Source organism: Arachis hypogaea, chromosome 4, assembly GCF_003086295.3.
Source record: "Arachis hypogaea cultivar Tifrunner chromosome 4, arahy.Tifrunner.gnm2.J5K5, whole genome shotgun sequence".
In the NCBI taxonomy this organism is placed as follows: domain Eukaryota; kingdom Viridiplantae; phylum Streptophyta; class Magnoliopsida; order Fabales; family Fabaceae; genus Arachis; species Arachis hypogaea.
Genome location: NC_092039.1, coordinates 4,161,023 through 4,181,564, shown reverse-complemented (window position 1 = coordinate 4,181,564; position 20,542 = coordinate 4,161,023). Strand labels below are relative to the sequence as shown.

The window sequence follows — 20,542 nt, the reverse complement described above, 5'->3', positions numbered from 1 at the left end:
TTTTTATGAGAAAAGTTAAAATAATGACATTTATTTTTAAAAAATACACTTTTTTCTTTTATAATTTTTTAAAAAAATTTTCTTTAATTCATTATAAAATTTTTGTGTTTAAATTATTTTTTACAAGAATAGACTTTAACAAAAACTTTATTTTTTTATTAAATTTTGTTTATCAAAATATCGTTTAATAAATTATTTTTTACTAATTAAATTGTATTTTTACCAAAATATTCTTTTAAAAATTTTTAATAATTAAATTATTTTTTTGTAAGATACCTTTCAATAATTTTTAATTATTAAATTGTAATTTTGTCAAAATTTTTGTTAACAATTATTTTTGTATTTTACTATTAATTTTCAATATCAATGTATATTATTTTAACATTAAATTAAAAAATCTTACCACTGTTAATATGTATAACAATTAATATTAATAAATAATTTGTTTGATAGAACTATAAAAAATTATTAACAACTTTATCAATACTTAAAAATAAGTCGAGATGGTTAAATTTAAAATTGTAAAAAATTAACATCTCATTCCTTCACATCTTTACAAAATAAGTTTCTTAATAATTAAAAAATTATTGAAGGATATCTTAGAAAAAAATAATTCAATAATTTTTTTAAAATATGTTAATAAAATACAATTTAATCAATAGAAAGACAATTTGTTAAAGAGTATTTTGGTAGAGAAAATTTTATTACAAAAAACAAAATTTTTGTTAAAGAATATTTTTGTAAAAAAAAATTATTTTTTCTTAAAAAATGGATAAAGTTAATGGTAGTTAATTTAAAAAATTTTAAATGGATTAATGAGGAGGTTTTTTAAAAATTATAAGAAAAGAAAATGTATATTTTATAAATAAAGGGGAGGAGAGTATCATTTAAATATCTCTTAGAGAAGGAGAATGAAATTTTCGCTAAAATGTATTATTAACAAGAACGACAATAATAATAAAATTTATTATAGTAATTTTTTTTATTATTTTATAATAAAACTTATTGAAAGTTTGTTAAGGATGAAAATAAATTTTAAATATTATTTTTAGTAAATAAAAATTTATTGAAAATTAAAGTGTTAAATTTAAATATTTTTAAACATGTATTTGACAATTAAAAATTAATTAGTATTGTGAAGAAGGTGTTGTAAAAAAGTGAGACTTTAAAATAGCGTTTGAAAAATAGACTGAAACTTATAGACAGAAATTTAATTAAGTGTATGTATTGTGTTTGGTGTAGGATGTACATGATTGAATTATATCTCAGTATTTTATTTGGTTAAAAATAAAAATAGAGATTGAAAATATATAAAATGACTAAGTTACCATAGCTGTTTTAAATGAAAAAATAAAAAAAACAAAGAACCCTAATTTAGGGGTGAGAAACAAGAAAAAATTTGTCGGGTCGGCTTGCATAACTCGCCAAAAAGGTAGGCTGAGTTAAAAATTTGAGACCGTTATACTAAAAAAGCCCACCTAACCTACACCGCTTAATCTGTGTGTTTTGACGGATTTTGGCCGGACGGGGTATCTTGACCCGGCGGACTTTTATCTTTAAGGTGATACTTGAATTTAGGGTGTTATTTTTGTGCTTGTATTTGGAATGTTTGCTTGTTTTACTTTAAGTTATAATTTGGACTATATTTGATTGGTTAGAGATTTGGATAATGCAGTACGCACCTGAGCAAGTTGCTGACTGCTTCTGTTTGACAGAGTTAGTAAGAACCAGGCGACAAAAGCACTAACACACGAATTACGAGGTTGTGGTGGTCCTGCAGGCGGCGACAAGGCCAATGCTTTTATTAGGTTCTTCAATGGGTGTACAAATTTTTGTGTCTCTACTTTTTAAAAGTACTAACAAAAATGAAATTTTGTGTCTTAAAATTAAAAATTTAATTCTAATTTTTGGCTATCAAACATAATACTAAATTTTAATTTTTTAGAGTCAGGTAACCACTTATAAGTAATTTATTAGTGTTTCAAACTCTAATTTCATGTCTCAATTATTCTTATACTTCCAGTTAGCATGAAATTCTCATTCTCTGTATGTGTTTGTCCGAATTTTTATCTTTAAAATTTATTTAATGACTATGAATAAGAACTTGATATGATTGACAGTAAAAAAAATATATTTTAAAAAAAATGACGAACAATTTTATGGAATAATTTTAAGGAGGTCTTTTGGAATAATCTTTTAATGTTAATCATAATAAAAATTGCGTAATAATAATATAAATTATATTTTGGAAAAAACGTTTTTTGTTTATAAAACAAAAAAAACATTTTTTAAAATCAATTGATTATATAACAATGTTAATGATAATAATGAAAAGTTTTGTCACCAATAACCAGTGTCCAGAAAATCGAACTGGGCCGATCGGTTCAACTAGGTTAATTGGGAAATGGTTACTTATCAGTCTAAGTACGTCTATAAATCGTCTGACAAAAAATCAGTTGAACTAGCAGTTAACTGACGAATCGGTAGAACCGTCCAATTTTTTAGAAGATTTTCGGTTCAAAAATACACCCTCTAAAACGTCGTCATTTTGTCCATAAAAATTAAAAAAAGAAAAGAAGAAAGACTAAAGTGCTAAAGTCTGATCTGAACCCTAAATCACCAATTCACACTTATATCTCCTCTCTTCTCTAAGAACCATTGCAGCCACCACCACCAATTCACACTTTGATTTTGATTTTGATTGATATAATCGTTGCATATTGTTGTGTAAATGGAAGCAACTTGGGTCACGCTTTGGGGATATGGTTATTTTTTCGTTATGAACTTTGATGATTGAAGTTGTTTGTGAATTTTTAATATTAAATTATGGATAATGTTTTACAATTTCTCAAGTTAGAAATGATTGAATTTATATATTAAAAATTATATATAGGTTTTTTAATAATTTTATTTAATATTTAACTAAACCGGTTGAACCCCGATCGAACCAGTAAATCATTGAATGAGTGATCTCATTGGTTTATTGACCAGTCTGGTTCCAACCTTGCTAATAACCAATATTTTAAAAATCGAACCAAACTGACCGGTCGAACCGGTTCAACCAGTAACGGACAAAGGAAATAGTCCGGTCCAGTATGTAAAACCGCTCAATTTAAAACCGCTCGAGAACCGCTAAACCTGCTGGTAACCGGTCGGTCAGACCGGACCCAAAGCCGGCCGGTTTACAAAAACGACGTCGTTTCCTTTGTTGAATGCAAAAAGATTGCACGCGTTATCCACTTATCCCCCACTTCTCCAACTCCTTCCTGCAGCAAATGCCCTAGCCTCCACCAAAGAAAGCAAACCCTAGCAGCCTCCACCAATCGTCGTCGCCGCCTGTCAGAATGGGAGATTGCTGCCGCCATCCGTCGCACTCAAGAACCACCGTCTTCGTGTTCTCGGTCCTCTCGCGGGCTCCTCCGCGTCATGTGCTTGCATCTCGCCTCTCTCCTCTGTGCTCGGCTGCTTGCGCCTCCCTCCGCCAGTGAGTGCTCGAGCTGTGCGCGTTGGTTGCTGCTCGTCGTCCGTGGTTGTCTCTGCTCGATTCTGCCTCCAAGTGTCACTGGAGTCTCGTCTCAGTCACTGGCATCTCGTGGTTCGCCTGTCTCGTCGCCGGCGGCAGAAACAACTCGTGGGGTTATCTCTTGCTTCGTCGCCTTCCGTGGGGTGGTCGCTCACTCGGCGTCAGCCGTTGGTGAGTACCTGCACCATCGCTTCCCTGTTCTATCTTCTCCAGATTTCCCTTCTCCCTGTTTTTTTGCATCTTGCTGAAAAATTGGTAATCAATAAATTTGGTTGTTGCTGATCTAAATGTTGCTTTAAATCGGGACTTTACTAAGATTTGTTAAATTTGTTGCTGAATTTGTTGCTTCCTAGTCACAGAATCATAACAGAATGCTCAGTCAGTGCTTGGTTGATTGGCTTTGCTCACTGATGTCTTTGATGATAGATTTTAAATTGATAACTTTTTAATTTTAAATTTGCACTGCCCATGTTACTGATTCACTGTTCCTTCAGTGTTTTTTGTTGTTTTTAATCATTGTGATGAGCTTTGTTAAAATTAGGTTAAAAAATGTTAATCTTTCTTCATTTTCGTTGTTCTTAACTTCTGTTCTTGTTAAAAAAATTGCAACTGGTGATCTTTTGTTTTATTATATGCTTCATGTTTTTAATTTCACTCTGCTTCTAGGCTTTGAAATCATTTTATGATAACTGTGATCCAGTTATTTAGTTGGATAACTGATGTAATTATTGAGTTTAAGGGTTTGAGTTTTTCTGTTCTCATTATTAGTAAGACATGGATAGTTTAGAATTTTCTATTTGTTTCCCTTACTTCTGAAGTTCATTATTTCAAAAGGTTCACTGTTGGCTTCAACTTTCAAATGCGAATTAGGAGCTGGTGAAGATAACAACATCTTTCTGGAACTGATACAGACAAAAGTTGTCTCCGCTGCTTCTTGCACCTCCAGCACGCTATTCTCTGCCTTGCGCTACTTGAAGAAGAGGAAGGTTTTTCCCCACTGTTTAATTTAATAAATTAGTTTCAACAAATGTTTTTGAGGATACAGTAGTTACTTGACTAAAATAGAAAGAGAAATAACGTTGGTGATTTTGGGAATTTGCTTATTTCTTTGTGGGTTTGAGAATACTAGTAATCTGGTATGAATGGCTTTTCATGTTTACATTGATAATATAAAGAAGAAATCAAAATGATTTTGCCTGATTCATTTAGTTCTTAAGCATAGTGTACTCCAAACCTCCGGAACGAACAAATCTTTGTAGAACTTGATAGGACCATGGAAGGATTTGCTGCAGACTTTGGACTTTATGGCAATTCGACATCTGGTTTTGCTTCATCCCGATGGGATTGGTCATTTCTCTCCAACGCACACGTCAACAACAGTGCTCCTTTCACTCGATTGGATCCAAAGTAAGTAAATCCATCTCTATGTGATTGGTGTGAACATGTGTATCCTTTGAACTATGATCCGTGGCTTACAATCTTCGTCATGCAAAACACAGAGATAAAAGTAAGACCGTGGGATTGGAAGCTGAGTCAAAAGCAGTAGCTCAAGATTGTGGGAAAGGTTGCAACAATTGCATGCCCATGCAAATCGAGATACAAGGACTAAAGGAAGAAATGAAACGACAAAGTCAAAAGATGGATGAGATGGCTGTACTACTAAGACAACTTGTGTTGAAGGCTGATGCAGACCCATCTGTTGATGTCAAGACTGTTGCATCAACAACCAAGTCAAGAAGACGATCCACTTCAAAACAAAAAGGCATGCGTAAGGATACACCTATTGATGTACCAGATTACAGCTCGGACCATTTGGCTTTTCGTCACTCAAGGCGTAAAAGGAAGACCTCATCAACTGGGACACCTAAACAAATTATCTCTGGGAAAAATGATAAGTTGACGGTAGTTTACTTATATCCCTTATGAAGTTAGAGACTTGGTTTCATTTTGTCAATGTACATCCTTTTGGAACCATAATTTCTTCTTCAAATGTTTGTGTCCCAACAGAGGACTTTGTTCTCGGACAAAGATGAGGCCAAAGACCAAAAAGAAAGGACACCACAAACTAACAAAATTGGTCCATCAAGACCTGCAACACATATTGGTGAAAGACCTTATGTCGATCTAGCTGTGCAGGGATTTGACCCAAACCAAGCAGAAGTTGGTGACAAAATTCCAAAGGTACGTATGTTCATGGAACGATGGTACAACTATAACTTGGAGGAATTTTTTTTTTGTCTCAGATTGTAATTAATCGTAGAAATCTCAAGTAATTTCAAATTGAGCATTATTTTAAATGAAGTTGTGATTTATGCCACAGAACACCGTGTTCACATTTTATCCTCGAAAAGAAATGCGATTAGCAGGCACCGACCTTACAGTAGCTGCGTACATTTTTGGAATGGGAAAAGACAAAAGGTAAGCGCATAACTCACATAATTTTGGATTACTGCCTTATGTAATATATTTGGGGTAAAATAATATGCAATAAATAGTTAACGCTGTTGAATGGTTATATGCTTTGCACAGGAAAATCTTGGTGTCGGACCTACATTGCTTTGGTGATAGGGAAGCATTCCAAACTCTGGTCCCTGGCCGAAGAATCGTAGATGACGTAAGTGGCTAATAAGGGTGGCATTTAATTTTTATGCATGATTGTTTCAATGAATTAACCTCTTTGGTAAATGAACTTGTATATTTAAGTATCGCTGTGATATTTTAAATATTCGCATAACTCTTAATGGATTTGTCACCCGTTTCATGGCTAAATTCATCCTTTTTAGATTATAATCCTTGTTGCAACGATGCTTACCTACAATTCTGGTCGCCTAATATGGTATTTGCCTCCAACGTTTGCGGTAAGAATTAATGCGTATTTTAAATTCTACTTGCATGCCTCTTATCTCAAAAAAATTACTGAATTGGGGTAAATTTTAGCAACTTGCTTGTGGCCGTGGACATTTCCATGGTGGAACAGCCAAATGGATCAGGGATAAATACATGGCCAACATAGATGAGGTGTTGAAGATATATGTGCCTATTTGGCACGACGACCATTGGTTTTTACTGGTCATTGACATGTTGGCAAAGCAGCTCCTGTACTTGGACTCCACACGTTCGGCTAAGCAAAGAGATTCACATGTCCTGCAGATTAAGAAAGTGGTAAATTACTTGTTGTACTAGTGAATGGATAGAGATTATTGGTCAGACTTTCAGTCTTGTTCTAAACCTGTATTATTTACAGGCCTTGTTCTTGGAAGAGATAGTCTTAGATGAGTCTTGGTATGCTTGTAAAAGGCATAAAAGGCCAACTATCTCTGAATTTAAGCTAGTGGAACCTGAGGTCAATCAGCAAGAAGTTGGAACATAAGCTTTTTTTTATCTTCCTAGTTCAAAATAACAATCTTGTATAATACTAGATACTGTTTGTCTTAGTCTTACCTGTTGGAATTACTATTTACATTGACTAAACAGAAATGATTGTGGAGTGTGGGTCTGTCAATGGATGATTTTATCTCGATTGTGGGGATCTCACAACGTAGAGGTATCTACTCCTTTATGATCCTTGAAAAATGTTTTGTTTACCTAAATTATGCAATATTTATTTGTGGCACACTTTGATAAAAAGGTACATTGTCTTGTATAACTATGCAGAAGGTTACTGAGTACACTAGAATGAAGTTGGCGATTGACTTGGTGCTAAAACCGCATAATGAAATCCGTCAAGACATTATCAATAAGGCAATGGAAAATTGGAGGAGACTCTCCCAAGTTTAGGAGCTTTGCTGTCGGAAGAACTCCTACCTTAGAGTCTTTAAATTTTTGCACAGATCCATGTTGAAATGATGATTGCAACACTTATTTTGTTGGGTATTTTTGTTTTGCACAACTAAAACCTCGACTAATATAATTAGAACTTAAAATTCATTATATTTCGAATAAGGTGAAATACAATTAGAACTTGAAATTGACAGATCACTCAAAAAACTTCTAGCACAAACAAGTGCATTATCATCATATTATTCCAATAGAATACTTATACTAAGAAGTAAATATGAAAATGCAACCTCATATGGCTCCACATTTCCAACACATTTCCAACTGAAAATGGCAATAAAGATAATAATAGTTATATAATAATTAATACATGTAATTACATGATCCTCTCAGAATATAAGAGAGTAATTGATTGATAATATAATGTCTACCTTACTAGCGAGCCAAAATAATAATTTGCTCAATTCTTAATAGCATTGCATATTAACAAGTGTATTCCATATATTAACAAGTGTATTCCATAGATTTGCAAAAGGCATCACTTGAGTCCTCACAGATTGTTCCTTGCATGTGCCATCATATCCTAATATAGAATGCACACATTAGCAAATAGAATAAAAACAAAACACATATCAGTAAATAACGGTTACAAAAAACATGCAATTAAATCTTCTCAATTAGTTAAACAACCTGAAAATGCCATTGATGGGTAGGAACAAAGGAAAACACATCTATTCCAGCATTAGAATACATGGCATTGGCAAATGGCATTACTTTAGCTATCGGAGATGTAGATGAAGATGGCATTGCATTCATAGCATGAACTTGGTTAATGTGTTGCTCTTCTAAAAAAATCTGTTTTGGGACAGTAATATAATTTGGAATAGAATTTTTACAGATATTTTTCAAAGAGTCTGATGCAACTTCATCACAACCTGCGCTATACAAACCAAACTTGCTTGAAAGTGATCCTTGCTTGGCCTAAAAAGAAAATACCCAAATAAAAAAAAAATTATGCAACTTAACGACATTAACCAAATTATAAGTGAAACAACATCTACTTCAATTGATCTAATGAAAAAGCATGTACTAACCGCGACATCATCATTATGACTATTATGCCGCCCTGTCTCAAACCTACTACCATGCCCTTCGCCTTCAAAGCCATTGTCTCCAGTCGAACATTGTTTCTCAGATTCTACATTATGACATGTTCTTCGGGTGTGACCAGTTTGCCCACAACGGGAGCAGTTCCTTGTCTTCAATCCCTTGAATTTCTTGTTGAGTTTTGGCGCACCCCTTGTCTTCACAATCTCAGGGTCCTCAATGTCTTTGACTGGCCTACTCACATTTTCGACCAAGCATAACCTCTTCTCCAAATCCTTTATAATGCCATTAACACATCCAATCGTATAGCAATAAGTTGGTGCAGTTTTTGCGGCAAGAAAGTTCATCCAAATTGACCCCGACCACAAGGAACCGTACCGGAGAGCAAACGCTCTCTTCGGGTCTTTTCCATCGTCAACTTCTTCATTTAAGTACGCCTTTGCATCTTTTCGCCATCTCTTTAAAACCAAACGTTCAGGCAATTCACAAATATCCTCATGTCTCATGACACAAAATATATGGCTACATGGTATGCCACTTTGTTCCCAACGGTGACACTCACATTCAAGCCTTTATGAAGTCACATCATGAAGAATATGATAAAGTCTACCTGGTCGTCTAAATTTTGCAACACAATGAACAACATTACTGCCCATACCACTTTTGCCAACATGCTTTAGTGCAGCAACTTTTGCTAGTTGATCCTTCACCTCTGCAAATACTTCTGCAGTGTAAACCTTTGCTGCAGCCTGCTCAATGGAGTCCAACCCAGTAGTCAGCACTGGCTTACTATACATAGACTTGAATTGAGCAACAAGTTCATTGTTACGGTATTCGTTAACCACGCACTCTAGATTTTCCACAAGCTCAAGCAAGGTTTCCCGCGACTTAATAAACCTTTTTAGGAAAGAGTTTATACCTTCACATCGAGATGTTGTTCTAACACCTGCACTAAACTTTCCGCGTAGGTATGCAGTGGCCCACATTTCCTTATTGGCATATTTGGTTAAAAGCCAGTGGTCCTCACCAATATCAAATTTCTGAATCATTTCTTCCCAATAAGCTTCAAATTGGGGTACTGTCATATTAGCATACATTGATACCTTAAAAGCATCCAAAAGAGACCAATCCTTGAAATGACTATTTGCATTTTTCTCAATGTGCCATGCACAATGCCTATGTGTTGCGCTAGGGAAGACCTCCTTTATTGCTTGTCGCATTTGATCGTCGCCGTCAGTCACTACAACACTTGGTTCCTTGTTCATCATGACATCCAAAAATTCCTTCAGCAACCATGTGTAGGTATCTCGACTTTCACTGGCAAGCACAGCAAACCCAAATATGCAAGTCAAACGATGATTATTTGATCCAGAGAAAATCACTATAGGTTTATTATATCTATTCTTCTTATAAGTGGAGTCAAAAGCTAAGACATCTCCAAAGTATTGGTAGTCATTGATCATAAGTCCATCAGCCCAGAAAAGATTGCCCAATTTGTTACCGTTGACTAGTGTATAACGAGCAACAGACATTGGATCCACATCTGCCTTACCCTGAAGATAACTTATTGCTGCCGCAGCATCTCCGTTCTCTATCTTCGCACGCCTATCCCGATCAATGAAGTTATAAACATCCTTCTTCGTGAAATTAAGGTTACCATACCCACCAGCAAGCTTAGCCCAAAACCCAACAATTTGAGAAGTTTGAAACCCAGATTCCTTCATGCAAACAATTCGGGCTTTGTCAGCCTCAGTCAACTTCCGATGGTTGGAAATTAAATGAACAAATTGTTCTGGGATCATTGGATGGTTGTGCTCCTCTTCTAGTGTCTTAACTCTCCATTTCATGGACAACTTATCCAAATAAACAGAACAACGTGCCTTGCAACCAGTTCTTGTCTCTGGCTTATGATTCCTCTTTCTATCAACTAGACGATAGTGTTTTGGATCCCTTGTCCCTTGGCGATTGCAAACATAGTACCTTCTATTCAAATTTCCATCCTCATCTCTTGACAAGTCTCTTTTACGGACAGCAAAACCCATATCTCTCGCATACTTTACATAAGCTTTATAGGCATGAACCTCCTCATCAAACTCAGAACTCCATAGCATAGTTTCAGTAACCTTGTCATCGTCTTTCTCTGTGCTAGATTCAACATTATCAGTGTTCTCAACACCTTGATGAGAATCTTCATCCTCATAGGAAAAGCTATCGTCACTGCTGCTACTGGTCCACTCAGGAGCTTGATCACCACTGCTAAATTCATCCATTTTCAAGCCTCCAACTTAAAAGGCAACACCTAAGAAAGAAAGGACACCCAAAAAAATTTTACAAATCACCCAGAAGCACAATTAGGATTCTTTGTCTTCATATATAGAAACACATCAAACTAAAATTTTCATACTATTAAAAATAAGAACAAGGAAACATTTTCCTCTCTCAATACATGCATGGAATAAATTTGGTGATAGGGTTCTTATTCATTATTTTTTAAATAAGGATTTTGGGTTGTTCATGATTGAAAACGTACAAACAGCAAAGCAAGAAAAAAATTCTTGAGGAAAAAAAGATTAGAGAAAAAATCCTTAAAATTTCGGAGAAACAATATTGAATATAACAACAGTAACACAATAACAAAACTCAATAAAAAAAAACACCAAGAACCAAACAAAGTAAAAATTAAAAAAAAAATCGGAAAAAATCCCAAATCTTACCTCAGAAATAAATGGAAAGAGGCATATGGAGGAGATGTGAGAGGAGGGCCACAATATCACTGTCCACAACAGCAATGGAGGCACAGTGAGAACAATCGTAATACTAACAGTGATACAAGAAGATGCCACACGTCGGTTGGGTGTTCAGAGTTACTTTCAATGGAGGAGTGGAGAAAGGGTAATGACTCGTGAATGGAAGAAATACAGTAACACAGATGTATTGTCTCCAAACAAAGGAAGGAGGAGAAAATAAAAATTTTGGGTAAACATTGACTGGGTAATAGAGAGAATGAAAAAATCAAGTTAACGCCGTTTGTTAACTCTGCAAAAGTTACTATTACCCTGATAGTTTCATATCCATTTGTCAATATTACAATTTACCACGTACTTTCGGCAACATTTCGGCAAAAAATTTTAGGCACCGAAGAACGCACCATAATTATTAGGCCATGGATTTCTTACTCTCCTTTTTTATGGAGGAGTATCATTAACCCATTTAAAAATATTTACAAATTGAATTCTATTTTTTTATTTTTGAAAAAATTGATAATTAAAATTTTGTCTCCCTAGTTTTGCTTTTTATATCTTTTTCCTTTTCTTTTAATCATAATTCCAGAAATGAGAGAGATGTCTCTGGGCTTTTTTCCTAATGATTTGTGTTCTTGCTGCAGTTACCATTGTCGCTATCGCTGCTTGTACTTAGCACCGCCACCTAGGGATGCACAGACCCGACCCGGTCCCGAACACTTTAGGGACTAATTTGGTGTGATTTCATCGGGTTTAGGGCCGGGTAAGGGTCTCACAAATAGACCCGGATATTATTTCGGGTCGGGTCCGGGCCATAGCTCGGGTCACCCAAAGTCGGTCCAGTGGCCCGGTCATCATACACAATTAATATTTTGTGTTATTAGTGATGGATCATGACTATTCTTATGTGGAATTTAAGTATTGTAAATCTTAATATTTTGTGTTATTAGTCATTATAAGACTATAAGTTAATGTTTTATGTTTAAAATGCATAAGACTTTAGACTAATGCATAATATTGTGTTATTTGTATTGATTTAAATATTTGGTATTATTAGACAATATTAGTATTGATTGTGATTTTGCTTTAGTATTGATTGTGGTTATGCTTTAATTTTAAAGAAGGGTTGGTTCTTGTTATATTTTTCTAAGTGAATTTTACCATGTTAAATAATGGTTGGAGTTTTGAAAATTTGGATATTTTTACATGCTAACTTACAAGAAGGTATCAACGTAATGTAATGTTAACGGCCCGGTTTTCACCCGATTTTCACCCGGTATAATTGTGGCTCGAAAGTGTATTGGTTTTATCGGGTCTAGGGTCGGGTTCGGGTCTAATAAATATACCCGGTGTATATTTCGGGTCGGGTCTGGGTCACACCAAACCCAGCTTCACCCAGCCCATGTGCACCCCTACCGCCACCACTCCTTCTACTGCCACCACACCACACTTCTGGTCCCTCTGCGTTGTTGTGCTTTGTCTTTTCCCCTGCGAACTATTTAGGTTTCATTTTAATCATAATTTCAGAGATGAAAGAGATGTCTCTGCTAGGTCTTCTCCACTAACATTCATGTTCTTGTCACATCTCTACAGTTACCACTGTCATTGTTGCTGCCTGCACTCAGCACCGCCACTACTCCTTCTACTGCCGCCACACCACACTTCCCAGTCCCTCTGCATTGTTGTGTGCTTCGTCTCTGCCCCTGCGAACTACTCAGGTTTCATTTTACTTTATTTTGTTTTATTTCTTTTTCTATGACAATTTTTGTGTATTTAGAGATTTTTCTACTGTATTCGCACCGCAGTGTTTATTTTAAGGGTGGAAAAGAAAATAAAACAACTACTTCACTTCAATGGCAGATTAAGGGTGGAAAAGAAAATGCATTGCCTTAACTGAGCATTGCAATTGGTAACAAGCACAATGAATTTTTCTTTGCAAATTTGTGATTATTAATTGGTGCTGACTGTGTGAAGATTTCAGATCTGACTTGACTTGAAAAACTTTTTCTGAAAAAAAAAAAAAAAGACTTATCCCTTTGATTTAACCAAACCAACACAATTTGAATAGAAAGTGCAATTTTTCCTTCCCTTTGTTTTTGATTGAATCAGAACTTTGCATCATATCATATGTATAATTTTTTTTAACAATTTTTCTTATCTTGATATGAGGGGAGACATTCTTATACTATTACTAGGTTATAATTTCTAATATTTTAAATTCATTATAATTACTAGCTATTGATGAGAAATTAGTGGTTAAAATTGAAACAACATAATCATTATGTGCACCATTTAAATATAGTTTCATTATATTACTACTAGAAATGCAAAATTTATGTTTTCATGATTATATCCAGTTGGACTGATCAGCAAAGAGCGGCTGCAGCGAAAGAAGGTTGGGGTTATAGATTAGTGTTCTCGCAACTCTCTTTTATTCAATCATGATGTTTTGTATGTTTGATCATTTCCTCACGGCTTAGAAGCTTGGAGTATTTCTTGTGGTAGATGCGTCATATCTCGGTGTGCAGCAAATTGGTCGCTATATCCAGGATATCAGGAGTCATTAGGGTTACTATGGTTTGCTTGAACATGAAGTGACTAACCCTTTTTGTTAAACAGTGTTGCTTGTCATGGATGAGAATATAGAGGAGACAGTAAGTTAAGGAAACCAATTTTGTGGTCATGGATGAGAATATAGAGGAGACAGTAGGCTAAGGAAACCAATTTTGTGTTCTGATGACCAACCATTGCAAGAGCTTTATAGTATATCTATCTTTTAGTGGTTTTTAACTTTTCATAGATTTTGAGTTTTTTTCATCTTAATTCTTTTGGTGGCTTGTAAATACAAGTTTGATTGGGAATTTCTTTTAATTTTGGGTCTCTTGTATGACAAAATGTTGTCATATTAATTTCAGAATTTAATTCAATATGCTATCTCTTAAATCGAATACAAATTTATAACAAATTAATCTTTAAGTTGTAGAATTAGAAGATACTGTAAAAAAAAAATATAATACATGCCTCAAATTGCACGAAAAGAGGTGATTTAATACATTGCTCATAAGAAAAAGCAGAATTAAATCTAATCATTACCAAAGAAATAAAGACACTGCAATGATTCATTGCTGATTTCATTTCATGTTCTGTGTAATAGCGGTGGCAAAATCCAATTCGACCTTGACAAAATTATACATAAATTAAATGAAAAAATAAAGAGGGAATATGCTCTCTTCCTGATTATTATAAGATCTAAATACACAATAATATAACTATAAAATAAAATAAAAAATAATTGAATAAATTCAAAAATATAAAAATAAATATTTAATTAAATCAAAAGAAATTAAAAAATAAAATTAAGGAGCCTTAGTTCGAAGATGCAGAATAAAAAACGAACAACAAATAAAGAGAATTCATATTATAGAGAGCAAAAAAAATGAAGTTTTTGGTATTTAAATTTAAATTATTGACTTATTTTTTAATTATTTTTTTATTATTATTTAATTATTTTTTGAAATCATCATAACATTAGAGCATTTTAGGTGTGGAGTGGCCAGTGGAGGAGGGAGTGTTGGACATTGACGCAGTTCTCGATTTTTCCCTGCAATAGTTGTTTTCTCTTTTTGTTTTTGTTGGTAAACCAATAGTTTTTTTTTATTTATTTATTTTTACAATTGTTAACAATTTGAAATTAAGGCCCAAAACAACAAAAACATTATACACTTAATTATCTTTTCTTCAATCCTAATGATGATTATAAGTGTGATATGTCATATGACACACTGTAAACCAAGTCATAAGTGGAACCCATTGTTGCAGAATTTGTTTTTCTCTAGTAAAATGCACTACACGTTATTATCATTATATTGCTACACGTATCATCTATATATGTAAAACAAATCTTGTTTGGATTTGATAATGCTATTTATTCTTTGTACTTGTTTGGTGTGTTAGCCTATTCAGCAAAACCGGGTGTGGCAGTAGAAAATTTGGATATGGTTAGATGCAAATATGGTTTATTTGTTACTTTATTTTACTGTTAAATATTTTATAACTAGCCATAAGTTTTAATGTTGTCTAATGTTATATTTTTTTTACAAGGAATTAAAAGGAAAAATGTAATTTTGTTAGTGGAATTTGTGCTTGTCTGTTTTGTCCTCAGGAAAACAAAGGAAGAGCAATGTGTTGTAATTAGTGGACAATAGAAAAGGCAATGGGCATAGTGTGGTGGGGTGGGCACTTTCATTTTGCACTTTGTTTGATTCATTCATTCTCCGTTTCAACCTCCACTAGTAGAAGTAGATAGTACTATTCTCTCTTATTACACCCACTACTACTTTGTGTGTTTAGATTATAGTTTGTCAAATTAGAATTTGATTAAAAATAATTTTATAGAATTAATTTTGGATAGAAGTAAATTTGTGTCAATATGATTTATATTTGACAACTTTATATTAAAATTAATTTTAATAAAATAAATATTATTTGAATAATATTAGTATATTTTTAATACTCTTAATATTCTTTTTTAGTACGCAATAATTTATTATTATTATTATTATTATTATTATTATTATTATTTATGATTAATTTTTTTGTTTAATTTATTTTATCTAATAAAATAATAAATTATATTATAAAAAGATAATAATAAATATAATGCACAAAAATTACCATTATAAAAATATATAATGTCAAATAAAAAATTAATAAAAAATATAAATAATAAATAATAAAAAAAAGCTTATATAAAGATAAATAATAAGAATTCTATAAATAATATAATAATATGTATAAAAGATAAAGTTGGTAAAAAAAATAAATGTTAAATGTCAATGGCTAAAGTCAATTAATACAACATAAAATTAAAAGCTAGAAATTATTACTTCTTGTAAACGTAATTTTGTGACCAAAATTATTTCTGCGTGTATAGAGAAAAAAATTAGTCAAACCAAAAATTAAAACTTTTAAGAAGCTGAAACTTACTTTTCTTTTTCTAACATGGTTGCCAAATACATCCTATTTTTATCAGATCAATCCATTTTCACCTGCCCTAAAACTTGCTTCCAATTTCACAAAATAAAGTCTTTTGTCTAACCTCCTTCAAGTACACTAATAAAAGGGATTAATGTCTCATACAAAATTAGAATCCCATTAACCTAACCTTATCATCACCGCTAGAATTTAATGTCCTTTGTTTCTGTAGCCAGAGTTTTCAAACTTGCATTCATTAAATTTCGGTTCACACTAGAATTAATAGCCGTAATTAAATTCACAAAATCCAAATTAAATTCACTATATTGCTACTGATATACAATAAGGGTTTACAGCAGCTATATTAATAATAAGGGAAAATTCCATTTCCCTCCCTGTAAGATGTTAAAATGATATTCTCTTTTCTTTTATTTTATAAATATACATTCTCCTTCCTTCTAATTTTTAAAAAACTCCTCTTTAATCTATTTTAAACTCTTTGTGTTAACTAATGTTAACTTTATCCATTTTTTAAGAAAAAATAAATTATTTTTTAAAAAAATACCCATTAACAAAAATTTTATTTTTTATTATTATATTTTTTACTAAAATATTTTTAATAAATTATTTTTTATTGATTAAATTGTATTTTTTTAAAAATTTAATAATTATATTATTTTTTTCTAAAATATCCTTCAATAATTTTTTAATTATTAAATTATAATTTTACCAAAATTTTCGTTAACGATTTTTTTATATTTTACTATTAATTTTTCGATATCTATATATATTATTTTAACATTAAATAAAAAATTTTAGTAAGATTATTTTTCAATATCAATATATATTAATTGTTATATATATTAACAGTGGTAAAATTTTTTTATTTAATGTTAAAATAATATATATTGATATCAAAAAATTAATAGTAAAATATAAAAGTAATTGTTCATAAAAATTTTGGTAAAATTATAATTTAATAATTAAAAAATTATTGAAAGATAGATATCTTAGAAAAAAAATAATTTAATTATTAATTTTTTTAAAAGTATTTTAATAAAAATACAATTCAATCAATAAAAAATAATTTATTAAAAGGTATTTTAGTAAGTAAAATTTAATGATAAAAAATAAAACTTTTGTTAATGGATATTTTTTCAAAAAATAATTTATTTTTTCTTAAAAAATGGATAAAGTTAACACAAAAAGTTTAAAATGGATTAAAGAGGAAGCTTTTTAAAAGTTAGAAGGGAGGAAAATGTACATTTATAAAATAGAGAGGAGGGAAGTGTCATTTTAACATTTCACAGAAAAAGAGAGTAAAATTTTCCCTAATAATAATAATAATAATAATAACCTTGATATATTATTATGTTCCTATTGCTGTTGTGGTCATATTTGCAAACCAAAATTATTTTCATTTTATATGTATGTGCTTCAAAAACCTTACTGTATATATGTATACATATCTACATGGCTGTGCTAATAATTATTAAAGGCAACATGACAGGAACTTCTTCCAACCATCTCTTCCCTGCAAAGCGTTCAAACACACACCATTAATTATATGTATATCATGTTTAATTATTAAAGGGTCCTTAAAATATGCATACATACCGAGTGTGAAGGTTTATTATTGGTTTTAGGAGTGGGCAATAATCTTTGCTTAGAGTTTTGATTCATTACCATCACCGCTTTATGATTTGCTTCACCAAGTCCTTCAAAAACTGCTGAGTTCAACTTAACACTCTTATCCCCTTAGGGCAATTATTACATTTATACTAAATGCTAATAATTCCTTGTAAATAAAGCCAACCCAAACACTTATTTTGGTTTGTAAATCGCATATTATGATATAAATAAATAAATATTATAATGATATTAAAGTTGTTGATAAAAATGGTAAAGAATGTAGGTTGTTAACAATGAAACAAGTAATAAAAGGCACAAAAGACATCTCCTACCTATATATACTTAATAACTTTTTTTATTGTTTTCATTTAATAAAAACTTTCACATGTCTCCACCGTATGAATAATTTACTAGTCTTTTAATATTTTTTTTTTCTTGATTATAACGCATGGTCTGGTCCAAAGTAACCATAAGGGAAATTAAATTATAAAGAGCAAATAACGTACCGTGTTCATCAAAGGTTTAATAGAAGCTGAAAAGTACTAGTGCACCCTATTTTCAAACACCAAAAGCGTAATTTTTGGTATAGAAAAGCATAACTTTTGAGAATAGGTAACGATCGAATAAGCATCTCCCACTAAAGCGTTTCTGTAATCCGAAAAACGTAGCCTTAGCCTAAGGCATAATTTTTTTTTCACTTTTGACTATACTTTTCAAGTGTTACCTCAATAGGTATTTTTTTCGTAGACAATTTAAATTTGAACATCTCAATTAATTTTGATACTACATTTTCATATTTTTTAGTTGTTTTGGGCTATGACTCTATTTTCTTAATTCATCTTATTAACATTATTTATTCGGATACCAAACATGAAGAACGATGATTTAATAAAAAAATATTTGGATATAAAAAAAAAGGATTTGGATCCTCTAAAGTTTGAATTTTACTTTAGAGAGTAAAGTGTGATCTCTCATCATTAATTTCATAAGTGAAATCAATAATAAATATGAAATAGAAACTATTCAAGGGTAGAATATCACACTTTACTCTCACTCAATACGTGGCTCATCCAGGCCTTGACAACAACCCAAACGATAAGACGGTTTTAGACAGTCTGATTTGGCGAGGCGTGTGCATTCACCAAAAGAGAATCTAATCTCTCAGCCCTGTCCGCCACAACCGGTAGAAAAAGAATATCACTTTATTGTCATATAATATCATTATATCTTTTTAAATTTATTATACTGTTTATAATCATTGAATTTTGTAATTTTTATTCATGTATAATTTTCAACTAACTAATATTTAATAAATATTATTAAAGGAGTTATTTGAAAAAGTTAAGTACTTTTATTTTCATGAAAAAAATTAATTAAAACTGACCACCAATTCTCTTTAATTGACGGATTCCATCCTAACAAATTTTAGACACGAGTGACTATGATTTGAACAAAGTAAGTAAATAAATTATAATATATAATCTTTAATGTATAAGAGCATACCACGAAAGAATAATTATGATAATAATATATAAAAAATATTTGAAAAACAATTAAAAAATAAGTTAAAATGATTTAAGATTATATTATTTTATATTTTTTAATTATTATTATTTATTTTATTATTTATTTTTTATTTTTTAATTAACACTAGACTAATTGAATAATATTAAATATAAAATCATAAATAATATATGTATAAAATTATAAATATTAATTTAAATAAGATAATTTTATATTATTATTTTTCTAAAATCACTGATAATATATTAAATTGCAGTATTAATTTAGTAGCAGATCAAGTACTTCTAATCTGCTGCGTATAAAAATCTTTATTCAAAAACCTTTTATATATTACTATGATGTTTTTTGCATCTGCATGTTATAGAATATTCAATTGATGAGAGGATAATAATTAAAATGATGAGACATTTTAATTAATTAATTAAAGTACTTAACATAATATTTTGATAGCGATCACCGGCACAAATTAATGGCTAAAAAATTTTGATATTGGAACAAAAGGAATGATATACTTTAACATGGTAATTTTTGGTGTTTTTTAAAATTGTGGGAGTACACAAATCGGACCCTCCGATTTGTGTTTAAAAAGTTGAAAAAATTTAGAGTACACAAATCGGAGGGTCCGATTTGTGTTAAAAAAATTGAAAAAACTCAGAGTACACAAATCGGACCATGCGAGTTGTTTGATTTTAAAATTTTGCTTAAGAAATCGCATGGTCCGACTTATGGTTTGGCAAATATAAATTTCGGAAGCTAGAAAACGGACCCTCCGAGTTATTTGTTGTTTTCAATTTTTTTATTAATAGAGAACTCGCATGGTCCGAGTTCTATTCCATTGACACCACATGACTGTAAAGATCCAGTATTCCCCACATTTGAGTTCAACACCACTTTTTTATCCATATTCAAATTAAAAACCGCCAAATTAATATTTTATTTACGTCTTTTGTTGGGAAGAAAAATCTCTACGACTCTAGTCGACTTCCACTAGCTAGTTCCAAAAATGGAAAAGCCAATCCCATAATAATAAAAAGATGCCGCCACCAAATGAAGAAAGACAAGACCCACCATATACCTTCGAAAGTAAAGGACATTTATTTGAATAGGAAAGGAAAGGTTCAAATATCTAAAGAAATTGTTTGCGAGCTCCATTTGGGTAATTATCCTTTATTTGTTAAAAATAAAAAAATGTGATGACTCACTCAGTTTAGTCAAATTTAACTAAAGTTCAACATAAAATTATGCCAATGCATTAATTAGAAGA

General features: G+C 31.5%; 2 protein-coding genes across 2 annotated transcripts; one reads left to right on the top strand and one right to left on the bottom strand.

Moving 5' to 3' along the window:
- The first annotated feature begins 3,232 nt into the window (after window positions 1-3,232).
- On the top strand, window positions 3,233-6,994 carry LOC112795858 (uncharacterized). The gene is made up of 10 exons (XM_025838037.3): window positions 3,233-3,694; window positions 4,358-4,509; window positions 4,746-4,930; window positions 5,023-5,425; window positions 5,531-5,704; window positions 5,844-5,941; window positions 6,053-6,137; window positions 6,307-6,381; window positions 6,461-6,685; window positions 6,768-6,994. The coding sequence occupies exons 1-10, from the start codon at window positions 3,427-3,429 to the stop codon at window positions 6,891-6,893; spliced, it is 1,791 nt and encodes a 596-aa protein (XP_025693822.1). The 5' UTR covers window positions 3,233-3,426; the 3' UTR covers window positions 6,894-6,994.
- A 657-nt stretch (window positions 6,995-7,651) lies between these two features.
- LOC112794157 (protein FAR1-RELATED SEQUENCE 5-like) lies at window positions 7,652-11,341 on the bottom strand. Its single transcript, XM_025836280.3, has 4 exons — window positions 11,122-11,341; window positions 8,395-10,706; window positions 7,991-8,281; window positions 7,652-7,883 (listed from the first exon to the last, which is right to left on the bottom strand). Exon 2 carries the CDS (start codon window positions 10,675-10,677, stop codon window positions 8,980-8,982), a length of 1,698 nt encoding a protein of 565 aa, XP_025692065.1. The 5' UTR covers window positions 10,678-10,706; window positions 11,122-11,341; the 3' UTR covers window positions 7,652-7,883; window positions 7,991-8,281; window positions 8,395-8,979.
- Between the last annotated feature and the right edge of the window lie 9,201 nt (window positions 11,342-20,542).

Coding starts and splice junctions, on each gene's coding strand:
- LOC112795858 (XM_025838037.3), top strand. CDS start 3,427: ATGTGCTTGCATCTCGCCTCTCTCCTCTGTGCTCGGCTGCTTGCGCCT. Junction 6,138..6,306: donor GCCGAAGAATCGTAGATGAC/GTAAGTGGCTAA, acceptor CATCCTTTTTAG/ATTATAATCCTTGTTGCAAC. Junction 6,382..6,460: donor ATTTGCCTCCAACGTTTGCG/GTAAGAATTAAT, acceptor GGTAAATTTTAG/CAACTTGCTTGTGGCCGTGG.
- LOC112794157 (XM_025836280.3), bottom strand. CDS start 10,677: ATGGATGAATTTAGCAGTGGTGATCAAGCTCCTGAGTGGACCAGTAGC.